General features: G+C 36.1%; 2 protein-coding genes across 2 annotated transcripts; both read right to left on the reverse strand.

Annotated features, from left to right (window-relative positions):
- Positions 1–2,299: 2,299 nt before the first annotated feature.
- LOC132045422 (uncharacterized) lies at positions 2,300–5,988 on the reverse strand. The gene is made up of 4 exons (XM_059436002.1): positions 5,971–5,988; positions 5,597–5,764; positions 2,648–2,767; positions 2,300–2,571 (listed from the first exon to the last, which is right to left on the reverse strand). Exons 1-4 carry the CDS (start codon positions 5,986–5,988, stop codon positions 2,329–2,331), a joined length of 549 nt encoding a protein of 182 aa, XP_059291985.1. The 3' UTR covers positions 2,300–2,328.
- An 18-nt stretch (positions 5,989–6,006) lies between these two features.
- On the reverse strand, positions 6,007–8,434 carry LOC132045420 (uncharacterized). The gene is made up of 5 exons (XM_059436000.1): positions 8,313–8,434; positions 7,918–8,230; positions 7,772–7,838; positions 6,183–6,712; positions 6,007–6,094 (listed from the first exon to the last, which is right to left on the reverse strand). Exons 2-5 carry the CDS (start codon positions 7,980–7,982, stop codon positions 6,007–6,009), a joined length of 750 nt encoding a protein of 249 aa, XP_059291983.1. The 5' UTR covers positions 7,983–8,230; positions 8,313–8,434.
- Positions 8,435–10,598: the final 2,164 nt, after the last annotated feature.

Consider the following 10,598-nt stretch of genomic DNA (forward strand, 5'->3'; position numbering starts at 1 on the left):
TGAGGTTGAAGAGGTTCTAGTGGTGGATGAAAGGAGCATTATTGGGGATTTAGAGATAAAAGGGTTCAACGGGTTAGGGGAATCGGGGTCTTTGTTCTGCATTTTATATTTTTAGTTTTATTTCTTTTTTTCCTTTTTCTAATTTACTGTTAATTGTACAAACTACCGACAATGAAGAGAATAAACACTAATTACCACACGGAACAAACTAAGAGATTCAAAATAAAGAAAAACAAATAAATAGATATTTATAGAATTAATTTATCCAATTTATGCGAAAATTTTCTTTTATTATTTTTTCCCAAAATTATGACACTATCTTATACTAGTATTTAAAAATCAATTAACTTCAAACTTCTTATTTTATACTTGATGAAATGATTTACCGTCACTCAGAATGTCTATGGTTTGTTTTAGATAAAAAAATTCTTAAATCTTTATTACTTTCTAAAACTCCTTACCCTATTAAAAACTGCACATGTATTAGAAAGAATGGAGTAAATATAGAGAAATATGCTAATTATAGTAAGAAATCCAAAAGCGGCTATTAAACTCTTATTATCGTCGTCTATACATTTTTTTATTTATTTATAATAATTTCAATTTAATAATAATAATAATAATAATAATAATAATAATAATAATAATAATAATAACAATTTTTAGAGATTAATTATGGAGTTCATCCCAGCTAAAAAGAACTGACCAAAATTAGCATTATCTTAGAAATCCCCTAAAATTTAGCCATAAATTTGGCTAGGATGCGTCCTAGCAACTTTTTAGCTAGCGATTAGCTAGGGGTTGTGTTCCTAGCTAAATCACAATCTGTTGAGACATTTTTTTAGCACCAAAATCGAATTCCCGCTAAAATTTAGCTAGGAAACATCCTAGCTAACATATTGCTAGGAATTAGCCACGGATTGTATCCTAGCTAAACCACAGTCATTTGGAAAAAGAAAATTGGCGCCAAATTGGAATTCCCGCTAAGAATTAGCCATAGATATTTCTAGGAAAATGTTCTAGCTACAGTTTAGCTAGGAATCGGCCCTAGCCAATTCCTAGCAATATTCTGACTAAATTTTCAGTCGAATTTTTTTGCAAGGGAATGACACTTTTCTAGATAAATCCCTAGCTACTGTTGAATATTAGCTACGGATCTGTATTTCCTAGATAGAATCCCTAGCTAATAGCCTGTTCTCTTGTAGTGATTGCTATCTATTTCTTAATTTATATTTTCATTTTAGGGTCAATTTTAAAGTTTCTTGGAGGAGTTTCCACTACTAAAAAAAACAGGATTTTCGACCAAAAATTTCGACCACACGAGGTCGAAAAGGCCTTTATTTCGACCAATTTTTCGACCACACGCGGTGGTCGCTAATCGGTAGGTCGAAATTTTTTTTCGACCACACGTGGTCGCAATCACATTCTACCGAATATAAGGGAAAATTATTTTCGACCACATGTGGTCGAAAAATTATTTTTATATTAAATTATATATTTAACTTTTTCGACTACGTGTGGTCGAAAACATTATTTATATTTAAATATATAAAAAAATTTGCACAATTTCGACCACTTGTGGTCGAAATTGTAAATTAAATTCCAAATTTTCGACCACATGTGGTCGAAATTGCAACCATATTGCTAAATTTCGACCACATGTGGTCGAAATTGTATTTTTCTGGGTACAATTTCGACCACGTGTGGTCGAAATTTAGCAATATGGTTGCCAGATTTCGACCACATGTGGTCGAAAATCTGGAATATTTTTTCCAGCATTTGCCTGTTTTTGACATCCCACCTGCCAATTTTCAAATAACCAAATTCATCAACCAAAAGAGTCATCCAATTCATCAACAATTCAACACAACAACCATAAACAATGTTCAAACACTTGAACACTTAAACATTGTCCATTCAAACACTTAAACATCATAAACTACGTTCAAACACTTAAACATCTTAAAATTAAAAGTACTTCTAGTTCAAATTAAAACCACATTCAAACCCTTAAACATAATATACATATCCATTTAAACATAGCAAATTAGAATCCAAAAGCACATTAATCAAAAAGGTCAATGTTCGGTGTTAGAGACATGATCGGTATCCTCCCCACTAGACTCATCGACAAGAGCATGATTTATGTCGACTTGCGACCAACGTCGTCTACCTTGGGAAGGTCGGGGTTGGCTAGGAGGCGTGACCTACGAGCATCCCCGAGGACACGGGGGAATCGGAAACGACGCGAATTAAGTAAGCTATTAATCCGGGCTTCCATACCCAACATCCACGGCCTCCGAGGAATTAAGTGTTCTTGTTAGCGAGTCAACTTGATGCTTTCATAGCTTCATACTCCTTAGGATCAACCGTCCCATCATCAGTAACACCTACGGCTTCAAGGGCCGACGGGTATCGACGAAAGGCTCGATTAGGCATCCCATAAACTGTCCCATGCCTTGTTGGGGGAGCAACCTTCTCAATCCATTGTTGCTGTATTAACTCATCGGTCATCTGCGTGGTACTTGGCTGAGTGGCTCGAAACTCCCCAAAGTGTTGTTGAAATTCGTTCTGAAATTAAAGGATGCAATGTTAATAGTCTAATTTAGTACAAAAAATATATTATTATTGTTAACTAACGACTTACCCAAGTTCGCTCAGCCCTTGGCTCAACCCATCGATCTGTACCATCAGCGTTCTTCTCCTTCCTCGTGTGAGTTATCTTAAAGATCTCATCTTGAGGTACCGCCTGACCCCTCTGGAGCTCCTACAAACAAATCAAAATTAACAATTAAAAAAGTTCGCAAAAACTGTCCTAAAAATAGTCCAAAAAAAAAATAGACCACAAAAACAGTGCCCAAAAACAGTCCATAAATGACCAAAAACAGTAAAAAAAAAAAAAAAAAAGTCTAGAAAAAACAGTCCGCACAAAACAGTCCCAAAAAACTGTCCAAAAAAAAAAAACAGTCCGTAAAACAATCCCCAAAAACAGTCCAAAAAAAAAACAGTCTAGAAAAAACAGTCCACAAAAGCAGTCCCAAAAAACTGTCCAAAAAAATAGTCCCCAAAAAAAAAACAGCCCAATTCGCCCATTTGACACCCCTACTACAACCTAACAAGTGTTTGAATTGAGGCTTCTTAAAAGAAGGAACAAGTTGTGGTTGGTTATATAAAATTCCCAAAAACTGTCCAAAAATGTCGATTCATTTGACCTCATTCTTGTCCAATTTTATGTGGAAGTCCTATAAGTTATCTATGTTTTAACAGGCATATAAATTTAACTAAAACCAACTAAAAATACACCTAAAAAAAGTCCCAAATCGAAGTGAACATACTAAGATGATTAAAATTTAATCCCGAGTAATTCGCATAGAAAATATAGTTATTTTTTCTTTCATTGTGCCCTAAAATATATTCTAAGAGATTGTATATAAATCTTTTGATATAATTTTCTTTAATGTGATCTTAGATCTATCTTTATCTTCTTGTACCACCTTCATCTGACATGATTTTACACATAGAGTGAAAAATCTGAAAGGTGATGTAGGATATGATCAAATCATCTCAAGTAACCAGAGATGTAACGTTTTCTTCAAATTGTAGAAGAACTATTTGTCACTAAAACCTTTTGCCATTTCCCAATACCAACAGCAATGTTTCAAGTGCTTTTTAGGAATAGGGGCTCCGAACACAAGCAGGGTCTCTACATGCAAACTGAGAAATCTCTCTACTTTGATATTGTGTCATTATCATGTCATAAGAATAAAGTGAGGAGCTAATGAATGGACAAGCTACATTGTTTGGGAACACATGCATAGCAATTTGGCAAAGTCCCTACTCAGTACTTGATTCCTACATTACTAACTATATATGTCAAATCAGTCACATGGCTCTTTCAACTTGGAAAACTCACTGTACTTACTACTTCGAGGCTTTATTAGCTCGTGTTACTTTTATCACATCGAGAAGTTTCCATGATTGATTGCTATAGGTTTCAGTAGTCAAATTTGACCACATAATTGTCCAAATCAGGTAGGGGAATCATTTTCATAAGAATAAAGTCCCATATTATTTGAGATAATTGGATTTGGAGGATACTTTTCCCTACGTACACAAAATTTATTGTAACAAAAAATGAAACCATGACAATTATTCAATATGTTTTACTATTTGTTATCGCTTGAAAATCTCTTCAACTAAGGTGTGTTATAGCTTGAAAATCATTAAATTAGGCCGTGTTTTGAACTTTCCAAGACGAAAGTCATTTTACATGAAAAAGTGTTTCAGGGGAAATATTTTTCAAAGAGATTTTTTTTTTTTTTCAAAAAGAGAATGAATAATAATATTAGCAAATAACAAATAAGATAGTGTTTCGATGAAACTTTTGGGTATTAAATCTTGACAATAATGTCAAAATGTTGGTTGAAACAAGTGATATGAATGTAAAAGTTAAGTTTGTTCTTATAAGCAAAATTACTCTTTTTCATAAGTGAGGATAGTCAATTTTCACTTTTTGATGAAAAATGACTTCCGTCATATCAAACGTGCCCTTAAAAAAAGGCTAGTTGGGAATGTTGTCCCCAAAAAGTCCACAGTTTCCTCTTTGTCCCCAAAAAGCCTATTTCCACAAAAGGCATGTCCCAAAAAAGTCAAAAAAAAAAAAAAATCCAAATCACACAAAAGCTCCACAAAAACATGTCCAAAAATGACTAAAATATTCAAAAAATGACTAAAACGATTCCGTAAAAATGACTAAAACAGTCCGTAAAAACAGTCCCAAAAAACTGTTCGAAAAAACGATCCCAAAAACCGATCCATAAAAAACGATCCAAAAAATGACTAAAACAACATTCCAAAAAATGACTAAAAAGTCCGTAAAAATGACTAAAAAACGTAAAAAACTAGTCCCAACAAAAATGACAAACAATATCCCAAAAAAACAATCACCGAAAAAAATCCAAAAATGTCCATAAAAAACAGTCCAAAAAATGACTAAAACATTCTCAAAAAATGACTAAAACAGACTCGTAAAAATGACTAAAATAGTCCGTAAAAACCAGTCCCAACAAACCAATCAATTTGAATCAAAAAATCATAGAATCCCAAAAAACTATTCGAAAAAAAATAGAAAAATGCTTCCATAAAAAAACAAAAAATGACTAAAAAATAGTCAAAAAATGACTAAAACACACAAACCGTAAAAATGACTAAAATCCCACACACACAAATAACCGAACCAACACAATCCAACAAAATCACAAATAACAAAAAATAAAGAAGGGAAAAGTGTTAAACAACCCGAAATTGCTATAACACAAATGAGTCCTATGTTGGACTATTTTTTGTTGTATTAACTAAACCATGGACTCAATCCCAAATTGAACTAAACGTCACCTAATAATACCCTCAATAATTCACAAAAAAATAGTCCAATAGATCCCATGCCAAACAAAATGTGTTAAACAAAATCGTAGTTAAAAATCCAATTGGAGTGTGTTTTGAATACTTCTCCCAATAAAGAACCAAAACAGTTCCATAAATTTGAACCAACAAGAATAAGAAATGTCATTTGACAAAGCTAAAGAAGGAGACATACCAGCCGTTTCATCAAGTCCACTTGACTCGTGGCGCCACTAGTGTGCAGCGATCCACCTTTCACTGAGGCTCTAGCGGCCTTCCCATTTTCACTTCGTTTCAAAAAAGTCGGATCAGTTGCCCAGTAGTGCAGCAGGTCCTTCCACCATTCATCTTGAATCCAATCAGGCTGCACGCAATTATTACGAGCTCTAAGTAACGCATCCTTAAGTATTTTTGCCGCTTTTTTCTCAAAGTTCTGCGCTACTAAATCATGATGTTCGGCTTCCCGGGAACACTTTGTCTCCGCAAAGAAATTAATATGATTAGGGAGCATATTAAAGGAATATCCCATAAACAATCAATATATAGTATTTTACTACAAATATTAAATACCCTAAACTCGAGAAACATCTCGCTTCTTCGGTTTCACTAGCACCTTGCCCAAGACGGAACAGCGCCTCTATAGAGTCCTTTGATCGTCTTTGAAATTCTTTTTGTTGCTTTGCCTGGATAGAAGCTGCATTAAAACAATAAGATAACTAGATGCTATAAAATTTGATGTCTTATAATAAAATAAATAAGTTATGCAAATTAAATAAACTTACGTGTATCCAACTGGCTCAATTATGAGACGACCATTCATATCAAAATTCAAAACCTGTGGAGGGTCTCCTTTTTTGGGACGTTCTTCGTCAGAATCAGAGCTACTTTCTTCACGCTCCGACGTCCCAACATGTGGAGTAGTTGATGTCGATGGTTGTGACACAGTCGGGCTAGGAGTAACTGTCGGAGTACCACTCCTAGCCGCTCGCTGTGACACATGATAAAACTCAGGGAGGCCATGTGGGATCGTCAAAGGTGTGATGGGGGACTGAGATCGTCGTGCATGTGGCTCTGTCTGGCCCTGAGGCCAAAAATATGGTGGCACTGCGACATGGCCAGTCGGCTGACTCCATGACAACCCATCTGCAACACCTGACATCGGAGGGCCAAGTGGTGGAAGGCAAGGTGCAGAATCTCTAGCTCCAATCCGAAGGGGACCTGGCTCTATGCCTTCTGGTGGTATATACAAACCCTTCTTTTTTGACTTTTTTGGGGCTTTCGCAATAGCCTTACCCTTTTTATCACCTGCCATCTACAAAATAAATATAAGTAAGTACTGCAATTAAATTATGAAACAAAGATTAAATGTTAATGGTAAATACTAACGCACAAAACAAAAAACACCAAAATGACATTAGCATTTAACTACTGAAGTTAGTAAATCTGCAAAACATAAAATACCAACCAAATACCCAAACAATATGAGACACTTATAAATCTAACATTCAATTAACATTCAGATACTTATAAGTCTTACAATCAATTAAATAAAACTACAGATATTAAATAGTTCTAAAATGAAATACAAACTAATTTTCATCATTTTCTTCCTCGTTAGACCATTCTTCCTCATCGCTTGTTTCAATTTCATCATTTTCTTCTACTTCATCAGTAACTTGTGCTACATCCACTTCTTCTAATATATGTTCTGGATGCTCCAGTTCAGTTTCTAATTCTGAGTCGACTACTTGGTTAACATGTGATGTGTCGTCAGTCTGAAAGGCAGCAGGCAAATCATTCTCAACTTCCACACGACCAACCGGCTTGGTTTTAATAACCACCCACCAATCAGACTTATCTGGTCTTAATGGATAAGGGACATAGTACACCTGCTTAACATTGTGTGCAATGATGAAAGGATCGTAACCTGCAAGCCTCCGCTTGTGCTTTACTTCAATTATATTGCACTCCACAAGTACCCTCGTACCTCTTTTTGGGGTTGGATCAAACCAGTTACATAGGAAAAGAACAATCTTTTTGAGAGGCCAACCAGAATAATCTAACTCTAAGATCTCTTCAACTACACCAAAATAATCAACACCATCAGCACCTTTAACCCACACACCACTGTTATTAGTTTTCATGTGGTTAGCACACTCTCGGGTATTAAATTTGAAACCATTAACAACATATTTGTCCATACAATGGACACTAGTTGGTCCCCAAGATAAGTCCATCAAAAATTGTTCATGAAAACCACACGGATTCTTGTAAACCTATTAAAAGTTAAGTATTAGAAAGTTAGAAATATTAGAACTCAAAACTTAGTAATGTTGCTACATTGGGTTAGAAAATTATATATAAAACTTACATAATTGTTAAACCAAGTCCCAAATTGGTCGGACACTGTTTCTTGGCCATATATCTCCACAAAGAGACTATTCAACAAAATGGAATTTAGGTTAGCACCTATTCTCAATTTAAATGATGAAATTTTGCAATTTTTGGTAAACTTACTCATAATAAGGTTGAACTTCTGGGCAATTTAACAAGATATGTGTCGAAGCTGATTTATACTCCATTTGATTCAATGGTCTCTCACGTTTTTTGGACCCATCACCTGGTCGATTGAAGATCGATATGGGCTTCAACAAAGAGTTATTCACACCTCCATCATAGTGTCGATTAGGCCTGTTTCTCAAACAAGCCACATCGTTCTGAAAGTAGTAAGAACGAGTAAATGGGATGTTTCCTTGGCAAGATAAACTTCAACATTGAGCCTTCCACTTTCGATTTTTGCTTCATAGCCCTTTTTAACTTACCAATAGACCTGCATTTATATCGTGGTGTATTTTTAAAAAAATTTAAAAATAGATTAGATAGGAACAAAAAAAAAAAAATTGACTCATTACCTCTCGAAGGGATACATCCACCTATATTGAACTGGGCCTCCGAGCCGGGCTTCGTATGCAAGGTGAATTGGAAGATGTTCCATCACATCAAAGAACCCCGGTGGAAGAATTTTCTCCAATTTTGTTTGTGATAACGGGAATATTCGATGCATCCGACAAAGGTTATCCTCCCTCAACGTACTAGAACACAAGTCTTTGAAGAATAAACTAATTTCGACATAGGTTTCAGTATCGTTCAGGCAAGCCACTAAATGCAATAGGGAGTAAAGTTTCCATGAAAACGTGACAGTCATGACTTTTCATCCCATGTATCCTGCCTTAATCCATATCAACACGTGATCCAAAATTTGATGCATGGCCATCGGGCATCTTTAAGTTCTGGAGCCACTCACAAATTTTTCGCTTCTGCTCCATTGTGAAAGAATAGCTAGCCTTAGGCTTGAAGAACCTGTTCTATTTAGGTTGCAACCATAACTCTTTTCGTCCACAATACTCAATCAAGTCCATTCTAGCCTTAACATTATCTTTCGTCTTGTCCTTCACATCCATCACTGTGTTAAACAAATTATCAAAGTAATTTTTTTCAATGTGCATGACATCAAGATTATGGCGTAGAAGATTATCCTTCCAATATGACAACTCCCAAAATATGCTCTGCTTTGTCCAGTTATGGTAAACCCCATACCCATCGAATCAGACGGTTCTTCGGTAACTTTTGGGAGGTGTTGAACCCTCTCCCAAATATTCTCACCAGACAGTATTGGAGGTGGACAATCTTGTTCAATTGTATTATTCTTGAATGCATTTTTCATTCTCCTGAAGGGATGATCCATCGGCAAGAACCGACGGTGACAATCAAACCATGAATTTTTTTTGCCGTTTTTTAAAGTGAAGGACTTAGTATTTTCCATGCAGTGAGGACACGCTAACTTTCCGGCTGTCATCCACCCAGACAACATCCCATATGCAGGAAAATCATTAATAGTCCACATTAAAGCGGCCCTCAAATTAAAATTCTGCTTACGCGAAATGTCATATGTCTCAACCCCTTCAACCCACAACTGTTTCAGCTCATCAACCAAAGGTTGCAAGTACACATCAATCAAGACTTTTGGATTACGCGGTCCGGGGAATAATGCAATTAAGGAATATATATGGACTAGTCATACACATCTCTGGGGGAAGATTATACGGTGTTATAAACACAGGCCAACAAGAATATGGAGCAGCAGAGCCAGAATGCGGAGTGAATCCGTCAGAACATAAACCCAACCTAACGTTACGTGGTTCGTACTGCAAAGTCTGGATAGGTTCTATCAAAATGCTTCCAGGCCTCACCATCCGATGGATGACACATAACACCCAGTGGCCTTCTATTTTCACTGTGCCATCTCATATGAGGAGCAGAGCTATTAGATGCATACAACCTCTTTAACCTTGGTATTAGAGGTAAATAATGCATTGCCTTAACAGCCACTCTCTTCCCGCTACGTGTATGCCTAAACCGTTCACTACCACAAAACTTACAACATTCTAGATCGACGTCATCATTATAGTATAACATGCAGCCATTTTCACAAAGAATCAATTCTCACCGACGAGAGTCCCAACTTAGATACCAATCTCTTTGCCTTATAGTAATTATCGGGTATCTCTAGAGTCGGGTCAACCAATTCATGCATGAGGTCAATCACAGAATCCATTGCCCCTTGGGGAACATTGTTATCTGCTTTGATACTCAATAATCTAACAGCGACAGATAATTGAGTGGGTAGAACCATCATGTAAGGGCCGACTAGCTTTTTTTAACTTTTTATAAAAACGGCCGGCCTCTTTATTGGGAGGTTCTTCAACATGGCCACTTGATTCAAAGCCCCAATGCATGCCACAACCATCCTGAACCATGTCGTGCATTCTAGAATTCTCGGATGACAGTAGGTTCTACCATCCTACTACTTTCACCCACAACAAAGTTCTGAAATCCACCCAAATTGTTACGCGTTTCTCCATGACTAGTCCAAACTGTATAATTACTTTTAAAACCTTTTTCCATTAGATGTCGCCTAACAATCTCTGGGTCTCGAATTTCGTACATTCACATTTAGAACAAGGACACCTAACCACACCATGAATTGTAAAATCCTCAAGTGTTTTAGCATAGTCAACAAAATCATAAACGCCGGCTACAAATTCATTCTTCAACCCAAATCGACCAGGATTAGTTCTATCGTACATCCAACTACAAGATTCCATCTACACAAATTGCAGAAAGTTTGAACTTATTAA

The sequence above is a fragment of the Lycium ferocissimum genome, unplaced genomic scaffold (assembly GCF_029784015.1).
Source record: "Lycium ferocissimum isolate CSIRO_LF1 unplaced genomic scaffold, AGI_CSIRO_Lferr_CH_V1 ctg6620, whole genome shotgun sequence".
NCBI lineage: Eukaryota > Viridiplantae > Streptophyta > Magnoliopsida > Solanales > Solanaceae > Lycium > Lycium ferocissimum.

Coding starts and splice junctions, on each gene's coding strand:
- LOC132045422 (XM_059436002.1), bottom strand. Junction 2,768..5,596: donor TGGACTTGATGAAACGGCTG/GTATGTCTCCTT, acceptor ATTTGTTTGTAG/GAGCTCCAGAGGGGTCAGGC. Junction 2,572..2,647: donor CAAGGGCTGAGCGAACTTGG/GTAAGTCGTTAG, acceptor CTTTAATTTCAG/AACGAATTTCAACAACACTT.
- LOC132045420 (XM_059436000.1), bottom strand. CDS start 7,982: ATGGAGTATAAATCAGCTTCGACACATATCTTGTTAAATTGCCCAGAA. Junction 7,839..7,917: donor GAAGTTCAACCTTATTATGA/GTAAGTTTACCA, acceptor TTTGTTGAATAG/TCTCTTTGTGGAGATATATG. Junction 6,713..7,771: donor GGACTTGGTTTAACAATTAT/GTAAGTTTTATA, acceptor TTTATTTTGTAG/ATGGCAGGTGATAAAAAGGG.